This window comes from Necator americanus, chromosome IV (genome assembly GCF_031761385.1).
Source record: "Necator americanus strain Aroian chromosome IV, whole genome shotgun sequence".
Taxonomy (NCBI): Eukaryota; Metazoa; Nematoda; class Chromadorea; order Rhabditida; family Ancylostomatidae; genus Necator; species Necator americanus.
The window spans coordinates 30,498,861-30,524,239 of record NC_087374.1 but is presented as its reverse complement, the minus strand read 5'-3'; the positions used below and the strand labels follow the sequence as shown (position 1 = coordinate 30,524,239).

Here is a 25,379-nt window from a genome sequence, read left to right as displayed (position 1 = left end):
TCTGTTCACATTCCTTTTGATATTTGTAGTAATAGTTTAAATCGTATAGTTCGAATTATTATATAATTCTATAATAATATATGTATTGTATTTTCCAAATTCCCTGATGCGTTAAAGGATAGAGTGCACGGCATTGATCAATCCGTATGGGAGCGAGTATTCGCTTATGCAGTGACTTGGGTGAGGGGGGGGGGGGGGGGGGCAGCCAGTGTATAAAGTTAGTGTTTTATCTCTTCTGTTACAAAATTATCGACACCGGAGTATTGAAGGGCTCAGTTGGCACTGGGGCGGTTTCAAACCATGGATCGATCGTGTAGTAATAGTCAGACGTCTTCCCGACTGCGCTACACCTGCTTTTTTTCATGCATTCACATTGATAGGCGGCTGCATTAGACGCGGGACTGTGAAGCAAGCGGTTGGGGAACCCTCGCTAGTTTCGCCCATTCCTGGGATCTGAGTGACGCTGGCGATCGTTGCACTCCAATTCCAACCGCTCGCTACGCCGCTCCTCTTCAAGCGAAGCCGCTTGCGCAGCTGCACCGTGCTTCACTTCGTTTTGATCCGATCGTAGTAGTGCGTAAAAAACGAGCCGGTGGCGCTGGTTTTTAAATAGAGCGTTCCTCGTGGTGAGGTAGAGGATAATGTGATAGATTCGTTTAGATTTTCAATAAATGGGGTTCGCGTGAGTGATCTCTATTCAATCCAGCAACGTAGTCCACTTTTCGCATTCCTCATTCTCTGTCCGAAGCAGCTTGAAATGTTTAGCGTGGATGAACGATAGAGTTTTTGATAAGGGTGAAAGAGTAAGTCAACTGCTTTTGGTATTTGAGCAGCGAACATTCTTGTGAATCTCACAAATTCTTCCACAGAATCCAAGCCCCAGGAAAACAAGCCAAATCTCCTCCCCCTCCAACGTTTCTGTGGCAATTTTCCGTTGGTGCCAATTCAATACAATGGAAATTTCGTGTGTTCTGAAAAAAAAGAAAAATAGAAAATTAGCCGAGGAACAAATGGCAAGGATGAAACTCAGTAGCTGACAGAGGCGAAGAATCATTAAGTAGTGGAAAAAGCAAATCTGCTGAGATGTTGTTGAAATATTGGTATTGAAATATCTTCACTTTTACTCTATTCTATTTCTCTTCTAAAATATATGGAAAATCTTTAAATATTGCTTCGAGCACGTGACACAAAAAAAAACGGAAAGAATGAGGTCCAAACGTCGAATTACAGAGAAAAGGCGAAAACTTGGAGAGGATTTGGAGATTGTTGAACGCTGTGAGTGTTTTGTAGAGCAATCGTTCGTCTATAAAAATTCCACCAAAAATATTTCTCTAGGACCTGTTTGTTCTTATTTACATTCTTCCATCATTTGCATCTAACAATGTAAACAAACACAGAGACAAACAACACAGAATCTGTGCTTCTAATTGTAAGAATCTATAGTTTAAATTTCCTTACTCTTTTGCAAAAATTTGACTTAGCACTGTGTTGAACCTGCAGGGTACCACTGTCATATTGCCAACATATTGTGCACTGTCAAAACAAAATGTTGATGTTCCATGTTATTGTCCTACGACTGAGACTAAATATAGTATTCTATGATGTAAGCAATTAGTTAATACTATTTACTGTAAAATTTTATAATTTATGTAATTACCAAACACTACGTAATATTTCGTCCTGATTATCATGCTGTACTGGATTCAGTGCTGCCGACCGCATATTCGCTTGCGATCTCCTTCCCTTGCGGCCCTCTCCTCCCTTCACTACCGCCCATGGGAAAATCCAATCACACGCTTGACCTTTTCCATAGTTGTCCTCAATTTCGAATGCTTCGTTCTGGTTTAGATGTAATATTTGCAACATAATGCGCTTTTCCAAGTGCAGACACTTTCACTTTTATGCTTCACCCTCACACAATGGGAACTTCTAATTAATTACTGTACAACTGGTAGTCGTCTCCGATCCACGGTGAGCAGTCGCCATGTCAATGGTTAAAAAGTACGCATAGTGTTTGAATGTTTAGTTGGGGAGAGATTTGGTCGCTTAGATTGTGAATTGGATCGGTCTTTTCTGGCTCTTAAGAAGGTGACTGTCCGAAACGTCAGCCAACAAAATTATTCAATAATAACCTCATGTCTCATGTCATTAAATCAATACGACATCCTACCATGCCGTAGTTCATTGAAAGTCGAACATTTCGATTACTGTACAGTTGTCTTCGTTTTCATTTTCGTTAGGAGTTCTATAGTTATTGCATAAGTGATCTGTTCTCAAGAAACCTCATCGCTAAAACCGGTTCCGCATGACCATGAACCGCTCATTTATTAGCTACATATCGCAACACACAACGACAAATGATAAATGCATTGGCTGCATCGTTATGCTTGTTTTTTGCTCTCTAAACTTACCTATATGTCACTTTTGGCTTATCGTTATGAATCCAGAGAATTCTTTTCAGATGAACTTACTAACTGTAATTCTGCTAATGGTTAAGGTACTCTCTATATGTGCAGGTGTTTTTAATCCTGGTAAGAAGCAGTCGATAGCAGTATCAGGTCATCTGGAATGTAATGGGAAACCGGCATCCGATGTGAAGGTCAAACTCTACGACAAGGAAATATGTTAGTTGATTTAGCATGAAATTAATGCTATGCATACTTCTTTATTTATTATCGTTAAAAATTCACTAGCGTTTGTTCATCAAAAAATTGTTGTTAGAAGCCGATTGGTTGCCTTCTTTTCTTGGCAAGATTACAAAACCGCCCCTTTTTTGCTCAATTTCTAGTCTGCGCAAAAGCTCGCACTCCGCACAAACAAGGATCAGGGATTCGGTAGAAATTTATTTCAAAGCAGATTTTCCATCCCTTAAATGATTACATCCATCAAGCTATATTGATCGTAAATGAAGCAGATAGTTGTAGATTGAAGGTAGCTTTTGGAATATTTACTTTATTTATTTATTACTTTATTTCTACCATTTATCATTACTTTATTTATTTATTTATTTACTGTTTAATCACTTTAGCTATTGTGGATATGTTGTAGGCATTATTTATGGAAACTCTTGCAGCAGAGATTTAAAGCCCACAACTATTTGGAGTCCTGAAAGGAAAGTCTTGAATTCTCGTGCGATATCCTTGTCGATTTCCTGAATGCGCTGATATGTGTTAGGAATTTTGGTTTACAAAAAGCGTGATTGAAAGACGACAGGCGCTAACTTGACGCCACCTGCAGCTATCGTGTTCAACGAAACAGAACTGTGAAGTCGACAGATTTTCTATTTCAAACTAAACTTTTGTAGTTAAAACCAACCTTTGCGGTGCGAACTTCCCGAACAGGACAGAGCAGAGGCAAAGGAATCAGTGTCACTGAAAGTTGCGCTTCATGACGCGGCTACTGGTGTAAACATAACCTACGGCTGTGAACAGCGCTTATTTTGCGCGAACTATATTCGGGTCAAAACGACATGAAGTACGAGGGTAATTGCGTAAGCGCTTGCGCTCGAAGCGGCACCTTGGATATTTCGGTTGGAATCGACGTAAGGGACCAACGCGAACGCGCAACGATGTATGGTGCTAGCAACGGTCCCTATTCGGCTCATATTATCTCTACGCTCCACCGTGCAGCTGCTCGCCTACGCAACGCCTACGCAACTGCACCGTGTTTCATGTCGCTGTGACGCTACCAAATGCGGAGTTCGACAAACGTTTCGTTGTAATAATAGCCTCAATTACATGACACACACCTAGGATACCGCGTATAGACTTTGTGGGAATGATGGTGTGTCCCCACATGTCATTCTCGTTCACCATAACTTTTTCAAAAATCTTTTCTTCATCTTTTCGTTAGAAGATGACTTGTCAGGAAAAAAATACACTATCGGATAGCTTTCATCGAGCTGTTTCCAAAACTACGCTTTCTAATAAAATTCAGAGAAATTATTCAAACTTTACTTATTTTTTCAATTTCTAAAAGCGATATATGGTAGCTAAAGACCATCTGCGTTTCCAACGGATGTTACCCTCGTGGTACACCTGGAACAAAGTTAAAAAAGGAATCAGAAATAGGCGATAGGTCATTGTTCTCCTTTAGAAAACATGCTCTAGAAAACATGTAGAAATAAGTGAAGCAGCCCTATTTTAATATTTTGAGCAGGATTATGATTAAGTCGACAATGTAGATTACAAGCTTTTACCGCACAATTTTTTTTTTGCCATCATTCGTTCACAGAAAGGTACATGAGTATCCGTTTAACGATATCTCTGTGCACTATTTTCAGTACTCGACTACAAATTGGATGAAGGTAGAACCGATTCGAATGGTAATTTCTACTTACGAGGTAGCAAAAAGGAAATAACGAATATTGATCCAAAAATCAATATTTACCACAAATGTGATTATGATGGAGTAAGTAAGGCTTCACGTAGACGAAGTCTTCAATTAATTTTTATCTTCTATCTGCTTTTAGTTTTGCTTTAAAAAATTCGATATCACAATTCCGGATGAGTATATTACACAAAGTGGCACTCCTCAATCCACGTTCAACATTGGACGAATCAACTTATCCGGTTCATTTACAGGAGAAACCATAGATTGTTTGAATTGAATAGAGCAACAGGAATAAAATATTTCAATGCACAAATGTTTTTTCTTTCATGAGCTTACATAAATGAATATTAACATGTGCTTAAAAATATTCAAACGTTATGGCTATATTTATTCACAAATGAAAATTTTTAGCGTAAAAATAGAAATTACGGAGCTATGTTGCTTGTCTGTGGTGTTCTTACCTCCTACTCAATCCCGGTTCTCTTACCGCCTCATCCACCGTTGCCTCCAAATTTGATGAAAAATCTCAACATGTACCACATTTAGTTTGGATCGTCACCAAGTAACAAAAAAATATTTTTTTCTAAACTTGAGAAAAAAAAAATAAACGAAACCAAGCATAAACCAGAGGGTTTTAGAATATTTATTAACGATTTAGAGCTCTACACGCGTGAAGAAATTATAAATGTATTGATTCATAAGGAAATAACCAGCTTTCAGGCGTTTCGTGCTAGGACATAGTTTGAAAAAGAAAATCAACAATCACCAGTATTTCAAACCTTTTTTCTTTTCTTCTCAGACCCGCTCAGTGCTGATTAAAGTGAGAGGGAAGAAATTTATAAGACCACCTAACCTAGTCACCTTAAAGGCATCATCCCACAAATCTGAGCTGGTACGGATTTCAGGTGGAGTATTCGTGTACGGGATCGTAGATTATGGAGAGAAGGGTGATTCTGTCAATTTCTTCCTAATTGCCATAAAAAACGGCCCGAAAGATACTGCTTCCGGCGTTCCCGCGCGCTACACTCTACAAGTTTGGAGCGCGCCAGCCTTGTGCACTCACCACATCTTCCGGGCCGTTTTTTACGCCAATTAGCAAAAAATGGACGGAATCACCACCCTCTCCATAATCTACAATGCCGTATACGAATACTCCACCTGAAATCCGTACCACCTCAGATTCGTGGGGTGATGTCTTTAAGGATATTGATTTAAGGGGTACTGATCTTCATTTTATAAGATATGAAGACAGATGTATCTTGGAAAGTGGTAACGTACATGCAGGCACTTAGCCGTTGTTATAGCCCTCACGGTTTCGCCAAAAAGCCATTAAACGCAAAATATTAGCACATCGCGTTCACTAACTATGACTTCACCTATTTCTGCTACTGTTATTTAAAGCCAGGATATCAGGAAATATTGACGTAGCGCAAAAACCTAATGGAAAACATAGCATTCGGAAAGTGAGCGTCGACCCGCTCAGTTCCCACTAATCGTCTTGAAAAACGGCGTGGAAAAACGGCATTTGCTCTTACGAGGCACCTTAAAACGCACCACCTTTCTACACCCTCGGCTTCCCCCACGTGCCTATTCATTAGTTTTGCATGAATGGATTGCTGAGGAGACCCCATTGATTTTTCACCTCTCGCACGTGGATGCGAAGCGTGCGCACAGCAGTGGCACGTTCCAGCTTTCCACGTAGGAACGGACGTCGTGTTTTTTGGACGATTAGGGCTCGTACTCGTAACCCTTGTTTTTGGGACCTTTTCCTTTTGTCCGCGGGACCTTCTGATGTCAGGTTTTCGGCAGCAGTAGGTTTTGTACCCAACGTAGTTCACAGGTGTTATGGCGACATGGAACATCCTCTGTGGAATCCAGAAAATGGATGGATCAAACCAACATATTCACTCGACTAAGCCATTCCTTGCAAACACAGGTTTGAAAAAAAAAATTTGACCGCAAAAGCAGAGAATTCTATTGCTTGAAAAAAGTCGTTTTTAGCGCAATTTCACCTATAACCCGTTTTACATTGTTTTAGTCAATGAATCCTATAGATGTAAAGAATAAGGACGTTGCGCAAACTGCTAGCGGATAGAACGCAACCTTTATAATTCGCCGAAAGCTTCCTCAAATACTCCTTAGGTTGGTGTTGAGTCAATCAAGCCATGCAAAAAATCCATTCAAGTTTCCATAATTTCAAAGAGAATCTTAAGGAGTGTTGTTGCCAATTTTCTCTTCCTTACTGTCAGTTTCTTAGCATTTATGCTGAGGGATTTATAAAGAAGTTCAATTTTCTTAAAACTTAAGCAGTAAATGTGTTATCTTCCAAATATATGGTAGGGTCACAACTGCATGAAACACAGGTGCAGTTGCGTAAGCGGTAGGGTGGAACGTAGCGCTTAGGATAGAAGGAAACTCCTCTGCAATCACTATTCTTCGCTGCAGTTCGCGATGGTCCCACCCCGATTCCGACCGCTTTCTCCATCGCACTCCTTCGGGCACGGCCACTTATGCAACAGCACCGCAATCACAGGATTGGTGAACGAAAACTATGTTCACTGCCCGTAATTCTAATGTCTAAGAACTATCCATCTTTCAGTAATAAAAAATAAAAAGAATAGGAAATAGTTATTCCATTGAACTCATTCTTGTTTTAATCTATGCTAACGTTTTGTTCTACTTGATGCTTTTACTTTTTGCGCCCCATCGTAAATGTGTGTGAATGAATAAGTACGGAATGACTAGACTAGCTGAAAGGTAACAAGGTAAGGTAATATTTTGCTACGGGTCCAATCGGTAAGAAGGGGAACGAAAACTAATGGCTAATGGATGGTTTTACTTATTTTTTATTTAGCTTATTGTTTATTATTTCATTTTACTATTTGTTATTTATTATTTTTTTTGTTGATTGGTTAATTTTTATTAAATAAACTTGAAATGTCAGTTGATTCTCTTAGCCTCTCTCTCTGTTTGCGTCAACCCGTCGTTCACATCTCAAATGTGAACAAATAAATCTTAAATGTGATAGAAAGAAGTGAAAGAATTAAAAAAATTCACAAAATTACAAAATTAATGGGCTCTAGCTTGCTTACTTTCTGAAGAACAGGTCGCTAGAACTAAAAGACTGGAGTTGTCACAACAAGTTCAAAATCCGAGGGAGTGGAGGGAGTGGAGTTTGCGTCCGGTGCGAAGAGACCGTAGGAAATCATGTAGGGCTAAACCTAAAAATTTATTCTTCTTTTCCTCTGTTTACTCTTAATTTTTGGAGAAATTTTTTGAATTTCTGCAGAAATCCTCAAAATTAGCTTTCTATCACATGTATGTATGGAGGCGTTGATATATCTTTGATTATAACTGTCGGTATAGCAACGCGCCACAGCAGCGGCGCCGGTTCAGTCTTCATCAGCTTACGAGCATCGACAGGCAACAATGGCACCGAATGGGAAAATGGTAAATTTAAAGTTTTACTTCAAAACGTAGGAACATTACTTTCATACGTTCTCCTGCATTGTTAGACTGTAGTATGGGGACTTGAAAGCCTGTTCTTTTTTCTTGGAAATTACTGTTTCCTAGGATACGATGACATGCTCGTAAATGTAGACAACAGAGAGCCCATAGCTCCTGAAAACTCTAATATTGACAGTTTTCAAGGAATGGGCCTAAATTGGAGGGCTCAATCTTCAGCTACAAATAATTAACGTTTAGTGGAAGCTCAAAAAGGCCAAAAACAATGTATGACATTAGGAAACAAAAGAAAAGAAATCAAACAAGATTCTTCCCAAAAATGCGCAGTATTGCACATATCCGAAACTTTTCCTTAAGGATTTTATTCTCTCTTTTTTTGCAGCGTGAGATTGTCTCACTACATGTGGGACAAGCCGGTGTGCAAATCGGAAACGCTTGTTGGGAGTTATACTGTTTAGAGCACGGTATTCAAGTAAGTCCCATGCTTTTTTTTTCTTCCAGTTGTATGATTCCAGAACTGAGCAGTTCACTACGGGGTACAACATTAAAAGTGAACTGATCTCAGCTCTCAGCATACTTTCTTTTGTTTTCAGCCTAATGGTTTGAAGATGGATCTACAGTCGGTGGGCGTAGATGACGAATCGACGTAGCATATAGTGTTTTTTTGTTTATTTCAGCCTGATGGTATCATGCCGACCGATCAAACAGTGGGTGTCGAGGATTCATCCTACAACACATTCTTCTCCGAGACACAAAGTGGTTAGTTCGTGAAAACATTTTCGTACGGAAATACACTTGTTAATTGTTCTTCTAGCTAGAACACTAATTTTATTGTAGGAAAACATTACTAATGTAGTAAGGTTTGAATTTTCTCCTCACTAGGAGTAATTTTTATATGGAACTCGCTTACAACGGCTAAAATTTGCTGTCACTGTTAAAATGTGAACAAAATGAAGATGAATATAAAAGACTATCTTCTAACCGTGCGCTTTTCGTTGAAACGTCAAACCATTCCCACCACTTAGAGGGTCGTAAAGGGTATTTTTTTAGTAATTTTTCCTGATCCATCGCTTGCACTTGCGTTGCAAACGCTTTATTTGGTGGGTGCACTTACGAATGGTGCGTTAACACAATCACATCTCCACCTGCTGCGCCTAATCACCTGCTTTTTATTAGAGCGGTTGCCATGATACGAGAACGGACTAACGACGGGAAAACAGAAATATCCGATTCTTCCAACGAAAAAAGGAAGAAATAGTATCTTTTTCTACTGAAGTACTATTGAGGAGAACATTACGGGAATTAAAAATTTGGAATTGATGAAAGATTAAAAACTTGTCTCTATAATTACAAATGAATCTAAATAAATGTTTGAAAAAAACAGTACAGTTTCCCATTTTGAAATTTTTTGATAATAAACACATATTGTTTGTGTTGCACAGATTTCTCTTAATTTCGAGTTATCTAGTATACGATTTCTGGAATCGAACCGTTGCCACTGTCACGAACTTTGCAGAGAAATCTTTGCAGCTACAGTTTCGAACCTAATCCTGACTTTGTATGAATTCCTTTGACTACAGTTCCACTAAAGATTTGCGTCATCCAAGCTGTGCTCGTTTGTAATACTACGGTTTGTGATTCAAACGGACCTACAGTAGACCTTCGCCCTGGAGCGGAGTTTACTAAACTCCGCTTTCGAAATGCGAACCAAACACTAATTTCATTAAAGAGAACGATACGTTCTGCGCCACATTTGATTTCATTTCGGTTGGAAAACCACTTTGCGGTCCAAACGCAACAGCTTGCGATTGATCAAGTCGTTTTGACTGCTCCACAGAATATTTATTGTAGTATACGGTATTTCTTGCACTCGCTGCAGAAACACACTACCTCCCCCATACCTGCGACCGAGAGGAGGCGGTCCTTCCTCAGGTGAAGGAGGTCTAGCACATGGGGGGGGGGGGCAGCTCAAATGGTAAGGATTCTTTCGCCAAAAATCCAAAAATGGAGAGGTTCCTTTCGCCAACCGTCCAAAAGTGAAGGAGGTCCCAGCACCTTGCTCAGACTAGACATTGACGACATTGAATTTTTCAAGATCTCCCGGGCATAATACAGCGAGAAGACCTACGGAAACCAGGCTACAAATTAAAGTTATTATTAGACCAGTCTGAGCGTCCGGCTAAAGCCGGACATCAGACTTTCTGTGGTGTTTGCTTCGCTCGCCTTCACTGATCAACGAAAATTAATATTAGTGTTATTAGTTCTATGAAATTGGACTTCTGTTCCTCCAACAATCTTTCTTCCTTTTCCATATTATAACTATACTACATAAAAGCGAAAGATTTCATAGTCTTCTTTCTAAATGTTTCAGTTCTACATTTGAGAACATTCGAACTTTAGCTTCAAACACTCCTTACCAATATATTACAGTCAAAGTTTAAGAGTATCACTCGAAATATGGGTTTTCCTCCTGTTTTTCCCAAACAAACAGTTATCGAAGAGTGATGTTTTGGACACTCCTTCGATACCAGAATAATATAGATACAATTTGAAAGCATTACTCGAAGTATATGTATTCCTCTTGATTTCCCCCAATAATTATCACAGAATGATGTTTTAACATAAAATGACGTGGAAGACATCATTCTACTGATTATGATAACGTCCCACGTCAGATCACATAAACATCTTGCTACTATTTAAGCAACCGTTTGCATGCGTGTTTCCACTTTCTGAGAAGGGCATGCTACAAACTTGAGGCGAACAAAGAAGGAAATATGCACACGGAGGAGTCATAAAGGTGAAAATCAAAGCGCCCCGTAGCCATGGCTATGAAACGGCTGCAACCATCTATCTTTTGTGTTGTGCACTCGAAGTTACTGCGCACCAATCCGACGCCGCGAGACCCGTCGCACCCCATTCTATAGCTATCTGACGCTGGCGCGCCAATCCGACGCCGGTGGACCCGTCGCACCCCATTTTTCGAATTTCGTGACACACAGGCAACAAACAAACAAACAAACAAACACACACACATACACACATACATACACAAACACACACATACACACACATACACACACACACACACACGGACTAAGCTCGTTAGCTCGTTATTATATACCAGTCTGAATGTCCGGCTAAAGCCGGACTTCAGACTTTCGGTGGTTTTAGCTTCGCTCCCCTTCACTGATCAATGAAAGTTAATAGTAGTAGTGTTTTCTATAAAATTAGATTTTTTTTAAACAACGCTTTCCTTCTCTTCTTTATATTATAAATTAAGGCGAACGATTACGGAGCTTTTCTTCTAAATGCGTCAATTCTACATTTGGAGAATATTCAACCATCAGCGACAAACACTCCTTCGATGCCAGATTAATGTAGATACCAGTCTGAATGTCCGGCTAAAGCCGGACTTCAGACTTTCGGTGGTTTTAGCTTCGCTCCCCTTCACTGATCAAAGAAAGTTAGTAGTAGTAGTGTTTTCTGTAAAATTAGATTTTTTTAAACCACGCTTTCCTTCTCTTCTTTATATTATAAATTGAGGCGAAAGATTACGGAGCTTTCCTTCTAAACGCGTCAGTTCTACATTTGGAGAATATTCGACTATCAGCTACAAACACTCCTTCGATGCGAGATTAATGTAGATACTATTTGAAAGCATTACTCGAAGTATGAGTATTCCTCCTGATTCCCCTCAATGGTTATCATAGAATGATGTTTTAACATAAAATTACGTGAAAGACATCATCCTACTGATAAAGATAACGTTCCACGTCAGATCACGTAATCATCCTGCTACTATTTAAGCAGCTGTTTGCATGAGTGTTTCCACTTTCTGAGAACGGGATGCTACAAACTTGAGGCAAACAAAGAAGGAAATATGCACACGGAGGAGTCATGAAGGTGAAGAGCAAAGCGCCCAGTGGTCATGGTTTTGAAACGGCTGCACCATTTATCTTTCACGTAATGCATCCTGAGTTATTGCACACCAATGAACGGGTCCACCGACGCTGGTGGATCCGTCGCACCCCATATTATGGATATCTGGCGCCGGTGAACCCGTCGCACCCCCTTCTATAGGTATCTGGCGCCGATGGACCCGTCGCACCCCCTTCTAAGGCTATATGGCACCGATGGACCCGTCGCACCCCCTTCTAAGGCTATCTGGCGCCGATGGACCCGTCGCACCCCCTTCTATAGGTATCCGACGTCTTGGATCCGTCGCACCCCCTTCTAAGGCTATCTGGCGCCGATGGACCCGTCGCACCCCCTTCTAAGGCTATCTGGCGCCGATGGACCCGTCGCACCCCCTTCTAAGGCTATCTGGCGCCGATGGACCCGTCGCACCCCCTTCTATAGGTATCCGACGCCGTGGACCCGTCGCACCCCCTTCTAAGGCTATCTGGCGCCGATGGACCCGTCGCACCCCCTTCTAAGGCTATCTGGCGCCGATGGACCCGTCGCACCCTCTTCTATAGGTATCCGACGTCTTGGACCCGTCGCACCCCCTTCTAAGGCTATCTGGCGCCGATGGACCCGTCGCACCCCCTTCTAGGGCTATCTGGCGCCGATGGACCCGTCGCACCCCCTTCTAAGGCTATCTGGCGCCGATGGACCTGTCGCACCCCCTTCTATAGGTATCCGACGTCTTGGACCCGTCGCACCCCCTTCTAAGGCTATCTGGCGCCGATGGACCCGTCGCACCCCCTTCTATAGGTATCCGACGTCGTGGGACCCGTCGCACCCCCTTCTATAGGTATCCGACGTCGTGGGACCCGTCGCACCCCCTTCTATAGGTATCCGACGCCGATGGACCCGTCGCACCGCCTTCTAACGCTATCTGGCGCCGATAGACCCGTCGCACCCCCTTCTATAGGTATCCGACGTCGTGGGACCCGTCGCACCCCCTTCTATAGGTATCCGACGCCGGTGGACCCCTTCACACCTCATTTTATAGCTTCCTAGCTTCGAGGCATTAACTCGACGCCGGTGGACCCGTCGCACCCCTCATTTTGAATTTCGTGACTGACACACACACACACACACACACACACACACAGACACACGTGACAGAATAAGCCCGTTATTATATAGTAGATTATTTGAAAGCATTACTCGAAGTATGGGTATTCCTCCTGATTTCCCCCAATAGTTATCATAGAATGATGTTTTAACATAAAATGACGTGAAAGACATCATTCTACTGATAATGATAACGTTCCACGTCAGATCACATAAACATCTTGCTACTATTTAAGTGGCCGCTTGCATGCGCGTTTTCACTTTCTGAGAACGGCATGCTATAAACTTGAGGCGAAAGAAGAAGGAAAAAGGCACACGGAGGAGTCATGCTCGGTGAAGAAGCAAAGCGCCCAGTGGTCACGGCTTTGAAACGGCTGCAACCATTTATCTTTTACGTTATGCACCCTGAGTTATTGCGACCAATGACCGGGTCCATCCGACGCCATTGGACCCGTCGCACCCCCTTCTAAAGGTATCTATCATCGGTGCACCAACTCGACGCCATTGGACCCGTCGCACCCCCTTCTATAGGTATTTGGTGCCGGTGGACCCGTCGCACCCCCTTCTATAGCAATCCGACGCTGTGGACCCGTCGCACCTCCTATAGGTATCCGACGTCGTGGGACCCGTCGCACCCCCTTCTATAGGTATCCGACGCCGATGGACCCGTCGCACCCCCTTCTAAGGCTATCTGGCGCCGATGGACCCGTCGCACCCCCTTCTAAGGCTATCTGGCGCCGATGGACCCGTCGCACCCCCTTCTATAGGTATCCGACGTCGTTGGACCCGTCGCACCCCCTTCTATAGGCTATCTGGCGCCGATGGACCCGTCGCACCCCCTTCTATAGGCTATCTGGCGCCGATGGACCCGTCGCACCCCCTTCTAAGGCTATCTGGCGCCGATGGACCCGTCGCACCCCCTTCTATAGGTATCCGACGCCGTGGACCCGTCGCACCCCCTTCTAAGGCTATCTGGCGCCGATGGACCCGTCGCACCCCCTTCTAAGGCTATCTGGCGCCGATGGACCCGTCGCACCCCCTTCTATAGGTATCCGACGTCGTTGGACCCGTCGCACCCCCTTCTATAGGCTATCTGGCGCCGATGGACCCGTCGCACCCCCTTCTAAGGCTATCTGGCGCCGATGGACCCGTCGCACCCCCTTCTAAGGCTATCTGGCGCCGATGGACCCGTCGCACCCCCTTCTATAGGTATCCGACGTCGTTGGACCCGTCGCACCCCCTTCTAAGGCTATCTGGCGCCGATGGACCCGTCGCACCCCCTTCTATAGGTATCCGACGCCGAGGGACCCGTCGCACCCCCTTCTATAGGTATCCGACGTCGTGGGACCCGTCGCACCCCCTTCTATAGGTATCCGACGCCGATGGACCCGTCGCACCGCCTTCTAAGGCTATCTGGCGCCGATGGACCCGTCGCACCCCCTTCTATAGGTATCCGACGCCGATGGACCCGTCGCACCCCCTTCTATAGGTATCCGACGCTGGTGGACCCATCGCAGCCCCTTCTATAGCTACCTGGCGCCGATGGACCCGTCGCACCCCCTTCTATAGGCTATCCTGACGCCGATGGACCCGTCGCACCCCTCTTTTGAAGGTTTCGTGGCGCCCATGGACCCGTCGCACCCCTCTACAGGTATCCGTGGCCCGTTTTTATGGTTTTTGAGTTTCGGTATGGGATTCTTTTCCCCCTATAGTATCTGGATGTTTGCGTGGCTCTTCTACTGTATTGCGCGTGGACCCGTCGCACCCCTCTTTCTAGGCTATTCTTCTTGGCGCCGATGGACCCGTCGCACCCCTTTCTGAAGGGTATCTTGGCGCCGATGGACCCGTCGCACCCTTCTATAGGTATCCGACGCCGAGTGGACCCGTCGCACCCCCTTTTAAGCCTATCTGGCGCCGATGGACCCGTCGCACCCCCTTTTATAGGTATCCGACGCCGTGGACCCGTCGCACCCCCTTCTAAGGTATCTATCCGTGGCCGTCGCACCGCCGTTGGACCCGTCGCACCCCCTTCTATAGGTATCTGGCGCCGATGGACCCGTCGCACCCCCTTCTAAGGCTATCTGGCGCCGATGGACCCGTCGCACCCCCTTATAAGGCTATCTGGCGCCGATGGACCCGTCGCACCCCCTTCTATAGGTATCCGACGCCGATGGACCCGTCGCACCCCCTTCTAAGGCTATCTGGCGCCGATGGACCCGTCGCACCCCCTTCTATAGGCTATCTGGCGCCGATGGACCCGTCGCACCCCCTTCTATAGGTATCCGACGCCGATGGACCCGTCGCACCCCCTTCTATAGCTATCTGGCGCCGATGGACCCGTCGCACCCCCTTCTATAGGTATCCGACGCCGATGGACCCGTCGCACCCCCTTCTAAGGCTATCTGGCGCCGATGGACCCGTCGCACCCCCTTCTAAGGCTATCCGGCGCCGATGGACCCGTCGCACCCCCTTCTATAGGTATCCGACGCCGATGGACCCGTCGCACCCCCTTCTATAGGCTATCCGACGCCGATGGACCCGTCGCACCCCCTTCTATAGGCTATCTGGCGCCGATGGACCCGTCGCACCCCCTTCTAAGGCTATCTGGCGCCGATGGACCCGTCGCACCCCCTTCTATAGGTATCCGACGTCGTTGGACCCGTCGCACCCCCTTCTATAGGCTATCTGGCGCCGATGGACCCGTCGCACCCCCTTCTAAGGCTATCTGGCGCCGATGGACCCGTCGCACCCCCTTCTATAGGTATCCGACGTCGTTGGACCCGTCGCACCCCCTTCTATGGCTATCTGGCGCCGATGGACCCGTCGCACCCCCTTCTAAGGCTATCTGGCGCCGATGGACCCGTCGCACCCCCTTCTATAGGTATCCGACGCCGTTGGACCCGTCGCACCCCCTTCTATAGGCTATCCGGCGCCGATGGACCCGTCGCACCCCCTTCTATAGGCTATCTGGCGCCGATGGACCCGTCGCACCCCCTTCTATAGGTATCCGACGTCCGATGGACCCGTCGCACCCCTTCTAAGGCTATCTGGCGCCGATGGACCCGTCGCACCCCCTTCTATAGGTATCCGACGTCGTTGGACCCGTCGCACCCCCTTTTAAGGCTATCTGGCGCCGATGGACCCGTCGCACCCCCTTCTATGGCTATCTGGCGCCGATGGACCCGTCGCACCCCCTTTTAAGGCTATCTGGCGCCGATGGACCCGTCGCACCCCCTTCTATGGCTATCTGGCGCCGATGGACCCGTCGCACCCCCTTCTATGGCTATCTGGCGCCGATGGACCCGTCGCACCCCCTTCTAAGGCTATCTGGCGCCGATGGACCCGTCGCACCCCCTTCTATGGCTATCTGGCGCCGATGGACCCGTCGCACCCCCTTTTAAGGCTATCTGGCGCCGATGGACCCGTCGCACCCCCTTCTATAGGTATCCGACGTCGATGGACCCGTCGCACCCCCTTCTATAGGCTATCTGGCGCCGATGGACCCGTCGCACCCCCTTCTATAGGCTATCTGGCGCCGATGGACCCGTCGCACCCCCTTCTATAGGTATCCGACGCCGATGGACCCGTCGCACCCCCTTCTATAGGCTATCTGGCGCCGATGGACCCGTCGCACCCCCTTCTATAGGCTATCCGACGCCGATGGACCCGTCGCACCCCCTTCTATAGGCTATCTGGCGCCGATGGACCCGTCGCACCCCCTTCTATAGGTATCCGACGCCGATGGACCCGTCGCACCCCCTTCTATAGGCTATCTGGCGCCGATGGACCCGTCGCACCCCCTTCTAAGGCTATCTGGCGCCGATGGACCCGTCGCACCCCCTTCTATAGGCTATCCGACGCCGATGGACCCGTCGCACCCCCTTCTATAGGTATCCGACGCCGATGGACCCGTCGCACCCCCTTCTAAGGCTATCTGGCGCCGATGGACCCGTCGCACCCCCTTCTATAGGCTATCTGGCGCCGATGGACCCGTCGCACCCCCTTCTATAGGTATCCGACGCCGATGGACCCGTCGCACCCCCTTCTATAGGCTATCTGGCGCCGATGGACCCGTCGCACCCCCTTCTATAGGCTATCCGGCGCCGATGGACCCGTCGCACCCCCTTCTATAGGCTATCTGGCGCCGATGGACCCGTCGCACCCCCTTCTATAGGTATCCGACGCCGATGGACCCGTCGCACCCCCTTCTATAGGCTATCTGGCGCCGATGGACCCGTCGCACCCCCTTCTATAGGTATCCGACGCCGATGGACCCGTCGCACCGCCGATGGACCCGTCGCCCCTTCTATAGGCTATCCGACGCCGATGGACCCGTCGCACCCCCTTCTATAGGCTATCTGGCGCCGATGGACCCGTCGCACCCCCTTCTATAGGTATCCGACGCCGATGGACCCGTCGCACCCCCTTCTAAGGCTATCCGGCGCCGATGGACCCGTCGCACCCCCTTTTAAGGCTATCTGGCGCCGATGGACCCGTCGCACCCCCTTCTAAGGCTATCTGGCGCCGATGGACCCGTCGCACCCCCTTCTAAGGCTATCTGGCGCCGATGGACCCGTCGCACCCCCTTCTATAGGTATCCGACGCCGATGGACCCGTCGCACCCCCTTCTATGGCTATCCGGCGCCGATGGACCCGTCGCACCCCCTTCTATAGGTATCCGACGCCGATGGACCCGTCGCACCCCCTTCTATAGGCTATCTGGCGCCGATGGACCCGTCGCACCCCCTTCTATAGGTATCCGACGTCGATGGACCCGTCGCACCCCCTTCTATAGGCTATCTGGCGCCGATGGACCCGTCGCACCCCCTTCTATAGGCTATCTGGCGCCGATGGACCCGTCGCACCCCCTTCTATAGGCTATCCGACTGGCGTCGATGGACCCGTCGCACCCCCTTCTATAGGTATCCGACGCCGATGGACCCGTCGCACCCCCTTCTAAGGCTATCTGGCGCCGATGGACCCGTCGCACCCCCTTCTAATGCTATCTGGCGCCGATGGACCCGTCGCACCCCCTTCTATAGGTATCTGGCGCCGATGGACCCGTCGCACCCCCTTCTATAGGTATCTGGCGCCGATGGACCCGTCGCACCCCCTTCTATAGGTATCCGACGCCGATGGACCCGTCGCACCCCCTTCTAAGGCTATCTGGCGCCGATGGACCCGTCGCACCCCCTTCTATAGGCTATCCGACGCCGATGGACCCGTCGCACCCCCTTCTATAGGTATCCGACGCCGATGGACCCGTCGCACCCCCTTCTAAGGCTATCTGGCGCCGATGGACCCGTCGCACCCCCTTCTATAGGCTATCTGGCGCCGATGGACCCGTCGCACCCCCTTCTATAGGTATCCGACGTCGATGGACCCGTCGCACCCCCTTCTATAGGCTATCTGGCGCCGATGGACCCGTCGCACCCCCTTCTATAGGTATCCGACGCCGATGGACCCGTCGCACCCCCTTCTATAGGCTATCTGGCGCCGATGGACCCGTCGCACCCCCTTCTATAGGCTATCTGGCGCCGATGGACCCGTCGCACCCCCTTCTATAGGCTATCTGGCGCCGATGGACCCGTCGCACCCCCTTCTATAGGCTATCCGGCGCCGATGGACCCGTCGCACCCCCTTCTATAGGTATCCGACGCCGATGGACCCGTCGCACCCCCTTCTAAGGCTATCTGGCGCCGATGGACCCGTCGCACCCCCTTCTATAGGCTATCTGGCGCCGATGGACCCGTCGCACCCCCTTCTATAGGTATCCGACGCCGATGGACCCGTCGCACCCCCTTCTATAGGCTATCTGGCGCCGATGGACCCGTCGCACCCCCTTCTAAGGCTATCTGGCGCCGATGGACCCGTCGCACCCCCTTCTATAGGTATCCGACGCCGATGGACCCGTCGCACCCCCTTCTATAGGCTATCCGACGCCGATGGACCCGTCGCACCCCCTTCTATAGGCTATCTGGCGCCGATGGACCCGTCGCACCCCCTTCTATAGGCTATCTGGCGCCGATGGACCCGTCGCACCCCCTTCTATAGGTATCCGACGCCGATGGACCCGTCGCACCCCCTTCTATGGCTATCTGGCGCCGATGGACCCGTCGCACCCCCTTCTATAGGCTATCTGGCGCCGATGGACCCGTCGCACCCCCTTCTATAGGCTATCTGGCGCCGATGGACCCGTCGCACCCCCTTCTATAGGTATCCGACGTCGTTGGACCCGTCGCACCCCTTCTAAGGCTATCTGGCGCCGATGGACCCGTCGCACCCCCTTCTATAGGCTATCTGGCGCCGATGGACCCGTCGCACCCCCTTCTATAGGTATCCGACGTCGATGGACCCGTCGCACCCCCTTCTATAGGCTATCTGGCGCCGATGGACCCGTCGCACCCCCTTCTATAGGCTATCCGACGCCGATGGACCCGTCGCACCCCCTTCTAAGGCTATCTGGCGCCGATGGACCCGTCGCACCCCCTTCTAAGGCTATCTGGCGCCGATGGACCCGTCGCACCCCCTTCTATAGGTATCCGACGGCGTTGGACCCGTCGCACCCCCTTCTAAGGCTATCTGGCGCCGATGGACCCGTCGCACCCCCTTCTATAGGTATCCGACGCCGATGGACCCGTCGCACCCCCTTCTATAGGCTATCTGGCGCCGATGGACCCGTCGCACCCCCTTCTATAGGCTATCCGACGCCGATGGACCCGTCGCACCCCCTTCTATAGGCTATCTGGCGCCGATGGACCCGTCGCACCCCCTTCTATAGGCTATCCGACGCCGATGGACCCGTCGCACCCCCTTCTATAGGCTATCTGGCGCCGATGGACCCGTCGCACCCCCTTCTATAGGCTATCTGGCGCCGATGGACCCGTCGCACCCCCTTCTATAGGCTATCTGGCGCCGATGGACCCGTCGCACCCCCTTCTATAGGTATCCGACGCCGATGGACCCGTCGCACCCCCTTCTATAGGCTATCTGGCGCCGATGGACCCGTCGCACCCCCTTCTATAGGCTATCTGGCGCCGATGGACCCGTCGCACCCCCTTCTATAGGCTATCTGGCGCCGATGGACCCGTCGCACCCCCTTCTATAGGCTATCTGGCGCCGATGGACCCGTCGCACCCCCTTCTATAGGCTATCCGACGCCGATGGACCCGTCGCACCCCCTTCTATAGGCTATCTGGCGCCGACGTCTTGGACCCGTCGCACCCCCTTCTATAGGCTATCTGACGCCGATGGACCCGTCGCACCCCCTTCTATAGGCTATCTGGCGCCGATGGACCCGTCGCACCCCCTTCTATAGGCTATCTGGCGCCGATGGACCCGTCGCACCCCCTTCTATAGGCTATCTGACGCCGATGGACCCGTCGCACCCCCTTCTATAGGCTATCCGACGCCGATGGACCCGTCGCACCCCCTTCTAAGGCTATCTGGCGCCGATGGACCCGTCGCACCCCCTTCTATAGGTATCCGACGCCGATGGACCCGTCGCACCCCCTTCTATGGCTATCTGGCGCCGATGGACCCGTCGCACCCCCTTCTATAGGCTATCTGGCGCCGATGGACCCGTCGCACCCCCTTCTATAGGCTATCTGGCGCCGATGGACCCGTCGCACCCCCTTCTATAGGCTATCTGGCGCCGATGGACCCGTCGCACCCCCTTCTATAGGCTATCTGGCGCCGATGGACCCGTCGCACCCCCTTCTATAGGCTATCCGACGCCGATGGACCCGTCGCACCCCCTTCTAAGGCTATCTGGCGCCGATGGACCCGTCGCACCCCTTCTAAGGCTATCTGGCGCCGATGGACCCGTCGCACCCCCTTCTATAGGTATCCGGCGCCGATGGACCCGTCGCACCCCCTTCTATGGCTATCCGGCGCCGATGGACCCGTCGCACCCCCTTCTAAGGCTATCTGGCGCCGATGGACCCGTCGCACCCCCTTCTATGGCTATCTGGCGCCGATGGACCCGTCGCACCCCCTTCTATAGGTATCCGACGCCGTTGGACCCGTCGCACCCCCTTCTAAGGCTATCTGGCGCCGATGGACCCGTCGCACCCCCTTCTATAGGCTATCCGACGCCGATGGACCCGTCGCACCCCCTTCTATAGGCTATCTGGCGCCGATGGACCCGTCGCACCCCCTTCTATAGGTATCCGACGTCGTTGGACCCGTCGCACCCCCTTCTATAGGCTATCTGGCGCCGATGGACCCGTCGCACCCCCTTCTATAGGCTATCCGACGCCGATGGACCCGTCGCACCCCCTTCTAAGGCTATCTGGCGCCGATGGACCCGTCGCACCCCCTTCTATAGGTATCCGACGCCGATGGACCCGTCGCACCCCCTTCTATAGGTATCCGACGTCGTTGGACCCGTCGCACCCCCTTCTAAGGCTATCTGGCGCCGATGGACCCGTCGCACCCCCTTCTATAGCTATCCGACGCCGATGGACCCGTCGCACCCCCTTCTAAGGCTATCTGGCGCCGATGGACCCGTCGCACCCCCTTCTATAGGTATCCGACGCCGATGGACCCGTCGCACCCCTTCTATAGGCTATCTGGCGCCGATGGACCCGTCGCACCCCCTTCTATAGGCTATCCGACGCCGATGGACCCGTCGCACCCCCTTCTATAGGCTATCTGGCGCCGATGGACCCGTCGCACCCCCTTCTATAGGCTATCTGGCGCCGATGGACCCGTCGCACCCCCTTCTATAGGCTATCCGACGCCGATGGACCCGTCGCACCCCCTTCTAAGGCTATCTGGCGCCGATGGACCCGTCGCAACCCCTTTCTAAGGCTATCTGGCGCCGATGGACCCGTCGCACCCCCTTCTATAGGTATCCGACGTCGTTGGACCCGTCGCACCCCCTTCTAAGGCTATCTGGCGCCGATGGACCCGTCGCACCCCTTCTATAGGTATCCGACGCCGATGGACCCGTCGCACCCCCTTCTATAGGCTATCCGACGCCGATGGACCCGTCGCACCCCCTTCTAAGGCTATCTGGCGCCGATGGACCCGTCGCACCCCCTTCTATAGGTATCCGACGTCGATGGACCCGTCGCACCCCCTTCTAAGGCTATCTGGCGCCGATGGACCCGTCGCACCCCTTCTATAGGCTATCCGACGCCGATGGACCCGTCGCACCCCCTTCTATAGGCTATCTGGCGCCGATGGACCCGTCGCACCCCCTTCTATAGGTATCCGACGCCGATGGACCCGTCGCACCCCCTTCTTAGGCTATCTGGCGCCGATGGACCCGTCGCACCCCCTTCTAAGGCTATCTGGCGCCGATGGACCCGTCGCACCCCCTTCTATAGGTATCCGACGCCGATGGACCCGTCGCACCCCCTTCTAAGGCTATCTGGCGCCGATGGACCCGTCGCACCCCCTTCTATAGGCTATCCGACGCCGATGGACCCGTCGCACCCCCTTCTATAGGCTATCCGACGCCGATGGACCCGTCGCACCCCCTTCTATAGGCTATCTGGCGCCGATGGACCCGTCGCACCCCCTTCTATAGGCTATCTGGCGCCGATGGACCCGTCGCACCCCCTTCTATAGGCTATCCGACGCCGATGGACCCGTCGCACCCCCTTCTATAGGCTATCTGGCGCCGATGGACCCGTCGCACCCCCTTCTATAGGTATCCGACGTCGATGGACCCGTCGCACCCCCTTCTATAGGTATCCGACGCCGATGGACCCGTCGCACCCCCTTCTATGGCTATCTGGCGCCGATGGACCCGGCGCACCCCCTTCTATAGGTATCCGACGCCGTGGACCCGTCGCACCCCCTTCTAAGGCTATCTGGCGCCGATGGACCCGTCGCACCCCCTTCTAAGGCTATCTGGCGCCGATGGACCCGTCGCACCCCCTTCTATAGGCTATCTGGCGCCGATGGACCCGTCGCACCCCCTTCTATAGGCTATCCGACGCCGATGGACCCGTCGCACCCCCTTCTATAGGCTATCCGACGCCGATGGACCCGTCGCACCCCCTTCTATAGGCTATCTGGCGCCGATGGACCCGTCGCACCCCCTTCTATAGGTATCCGACGCCGATGGACCCGTCGCACCCCCTTCTATAGGCTATCCGGCGCCGATGGACCCGTCGCACCCCCTTCTATAGGCTATCTGGCGCCGATGGACCCGTCGCACCCCCTTCTATAGGTATCCGACGCCGATGGACCCGTCGCACCCCCTTCTAAGGCTATCTGGCGCCGATGGACCCGTCGCACCCCCTTCTATAGGTATCCGACGCCGATGGACCCGTCGCACCCCCTTCTAAGGCTATCTGGCGCCGATGGACCCGTCGCACCCCTTCTATAGGCTATCTGGCGCCGATGGACCCGTCGCACCCCCTTCTATAGGCTATCTGGCGCCGATGGACCCGTCGCACCCCCTTCTATAGGCTATCCGACGCCGATGGACCCGTCGCACCCCCTTCTATAGGCTATCCGACGCCGATGGACCCGTCGCACCCCCTTCTAAGGCTATCTGGCGCCGATGGACCCGTCGCACCCCCTTCTATAGGTATCCGACGCCGATGGACCCGTCGCACCCCCTTCTATGGCTATCTGGCGCCGATGGACCCGTCGCACCCCCTTCTATAGGTATCCGACGTCGTGGGACCCGTCGCACCCCCTTCTATAGGTATCTGGCGCCGATGGACCCGTCGCACCCCCTTCTAAGGCTATCTGGCGCCGATGGACCCGTCGCACCCCCTTCTATAGGTATCCGACGTCGTTGGACCCGTCGCACCCCTTCTAAGGCTATCTGGCGCCGATGGACCCGTCGCACCCCCTTCTATAGGCTATCTGGCGCCGATGGACCCGTCGCACCCCCTTCTATAGGCTATCCGACGCCGATGGACCCGTCGCACCCCCTTCTATAGGTATCCGACGCCGATGGACCCGTCGCACCCCCTTCTAAGGCTATCTGGCGCCGATGGACCCGTCGCACCCCCTTCTATAGGTATCCGACGTCGTTGGACCCGTCGCACCCCCTTCTATAGGCTATCTGGCGCCGATGGACCCGTCGCACCCCCTTCTATAGGCTATCTGGCGCCGATGGACCCGTCGCACCCCCTTCTATAGGCTATCTGGCGCCGATGGACCCGTCGCACCCCCTTCTATAGGTATCCGACGCCGTTGGACCCGTCGCACCCCCTTCTAAGGCTATCTGGCGCCGATGGACCCGTCGCACCCCCTTCTATAGGCTATCTGGCGCCGATGGACCCGTCGCACCCCCTTCTATAGGTATCCGACGTCGATGGACCCGTCGCACCCCCTTCTATAGGCTATCCGGCGCCGATGGACCCGTCGCACCCCCTTCTATAGGCTATCCGACGCCGATGGACCCGTCGCACCCCCTTCTAAGGCTATCTGGCGCCGATGGACCCGTCGCACCCCCTTCTATAGGCTATCTGGCGCCGATGGACCCGTCGCACCCCCTTCTATAGGTATCCGACGCCGTTGGACCCGTCGCACCCCCTTCTAAGGCTATCTGGCGCCGATGGACCCGTCGCACCCCCTTCTATAGGTATCCGACGCCGTTGGACCCGTCGCACCCCCTTCTAAGGCTATCTGGCGCCGATGGACCCGTCGCACCCCCTTCTAAGGCTATCTGGCGCCGATGGACCCGTCGCACCCCCTTCTATAGGTATCCGACGCCGATGGACCCGTCGCACCCCCTTCTAAGGCTATCTGGCGCCGATGGACCCGTCGCACCCCCTTCTAAGGCTATCTGGCGCCGATGGACCCGTCGCACCCCCTTCTATAGGTATCCGACGCCGATGGACCCGTCGCACCCGCTTCTATAGGTATCTGGCGCCGGTGGACCCGTCGCACCCCATATTATGGCTATCTGGCGCCGGTGGACCCGCCGCACCCCTTCTAAGGCTATCTGGCGCCGATGGACCCGTCGCACCCCCTTCTATAGGTATCCGACGTCTTGGACCCGTCGCACCCCCTTCTAAGGCTATCTGGCGCCGATGGACCCGTCGCACCCCTTCTAAGGCTATCCGACGCCGATGGACCCGTCGCACCCCCTTCTAAGGCTATCTGGCGCCGATGGACCCGTCGCACCCCCTTCTAAGGCTATCTGGCGCCGATGGACCCGTCGCACCCCCTTCTATGGCTATCTGACGCCGATGGACCCGTCGCACCCCCTTCTAAGGCTATCTGGCGCCGATGGACCCGTCGCACCCCCTTCTATAGGTATCCGACGTCGATGGACCCGTCGCACCCCCTTCTATAGGTATCCGACGCCGATGGACCCGTCGCACCCCCTTCTATGGCTATCTGGCGCCGATGGACCCGTCGCACCCCCTTCTATAGGTATCCGACGCCGATGGACCCGTCGCACCCCCTTCTAAGGCTATCTGGCGCCGATGGACCCGTCGCACCCCCTTCTATAGGTATCCGACGCCGTTGGACCCGTCGCACCCCCTTCTATAGGTATCCGACGTCCGATGGACCCGTCGCACCCCCTTCTATAGGCTATCTGGCGCCGATGGACCCGTCGCACCCCTTCTATAGGT

General features: G+C 51.8%; 2 protein-coding genes across 3 annotated transcripts in view; both read left to right on the top strand.

Moving 5' to 3' along the window:
• Positions 1-2,461: 2,461 nt before the first annotated feature.
• Positions 2,462-10,029, top strand: RB195_003258 (uncharacterized protein; the record flags this gene model as incomplete). 2 transcript variants are annotated; one of them, XM_064200838.1, is made up of 6 exons in its annotated part: positions 2,489-2,624; positions 4,283-4,410; positions 7,699-7,782; positions 8,180-8,269; positions 8,475-8,556; positions 9,893-10,029. In XM_064200838.1, the coding sequence occupies 6 exons, from the start codon at positions 2,489-2,491 to the stop codon at positions 10,027-10,029; spliced, it is 657 nt and encodes a 218-aa protein (XP_064056718.1). The 2 variants fall into 2 exon arrangements, with proteins under 2 accessions (XP_064056719.1, XP_064056718.1); XM_064200837.1 differs by lacking the exons at positions 7,699-7,782; positions 9,893-10,029 and adding an exon at positions 8,391-8,420 and having other exon boundaries at positions 2,462-2,624; positions 8,475-8,561.
• A 2,063-nt stretch (positions 10,030-12,092) lies between these two features.
• The window catches only part of RB195_003257 (uncharacterized protein), a gene marked incomplete at both ends in the record, with an annotated part of 22,802 nt that continues 9,515 nt past the window's right edge, over positions 12,093-25,379 (top strand). The window contains 2 exons of the mRNA XM_064200835.1: positions 12,093-12,159; positions 13,430-13,530. Of these exons, the coding sequence (XP_064056716.1) occupies positions 12,093-12,159; positions 13,430-13,530 (168 nt within the window). The remainder of the gene's footprint in view (positions 12,160-13,429; positions 13,531-25,379) is intronic.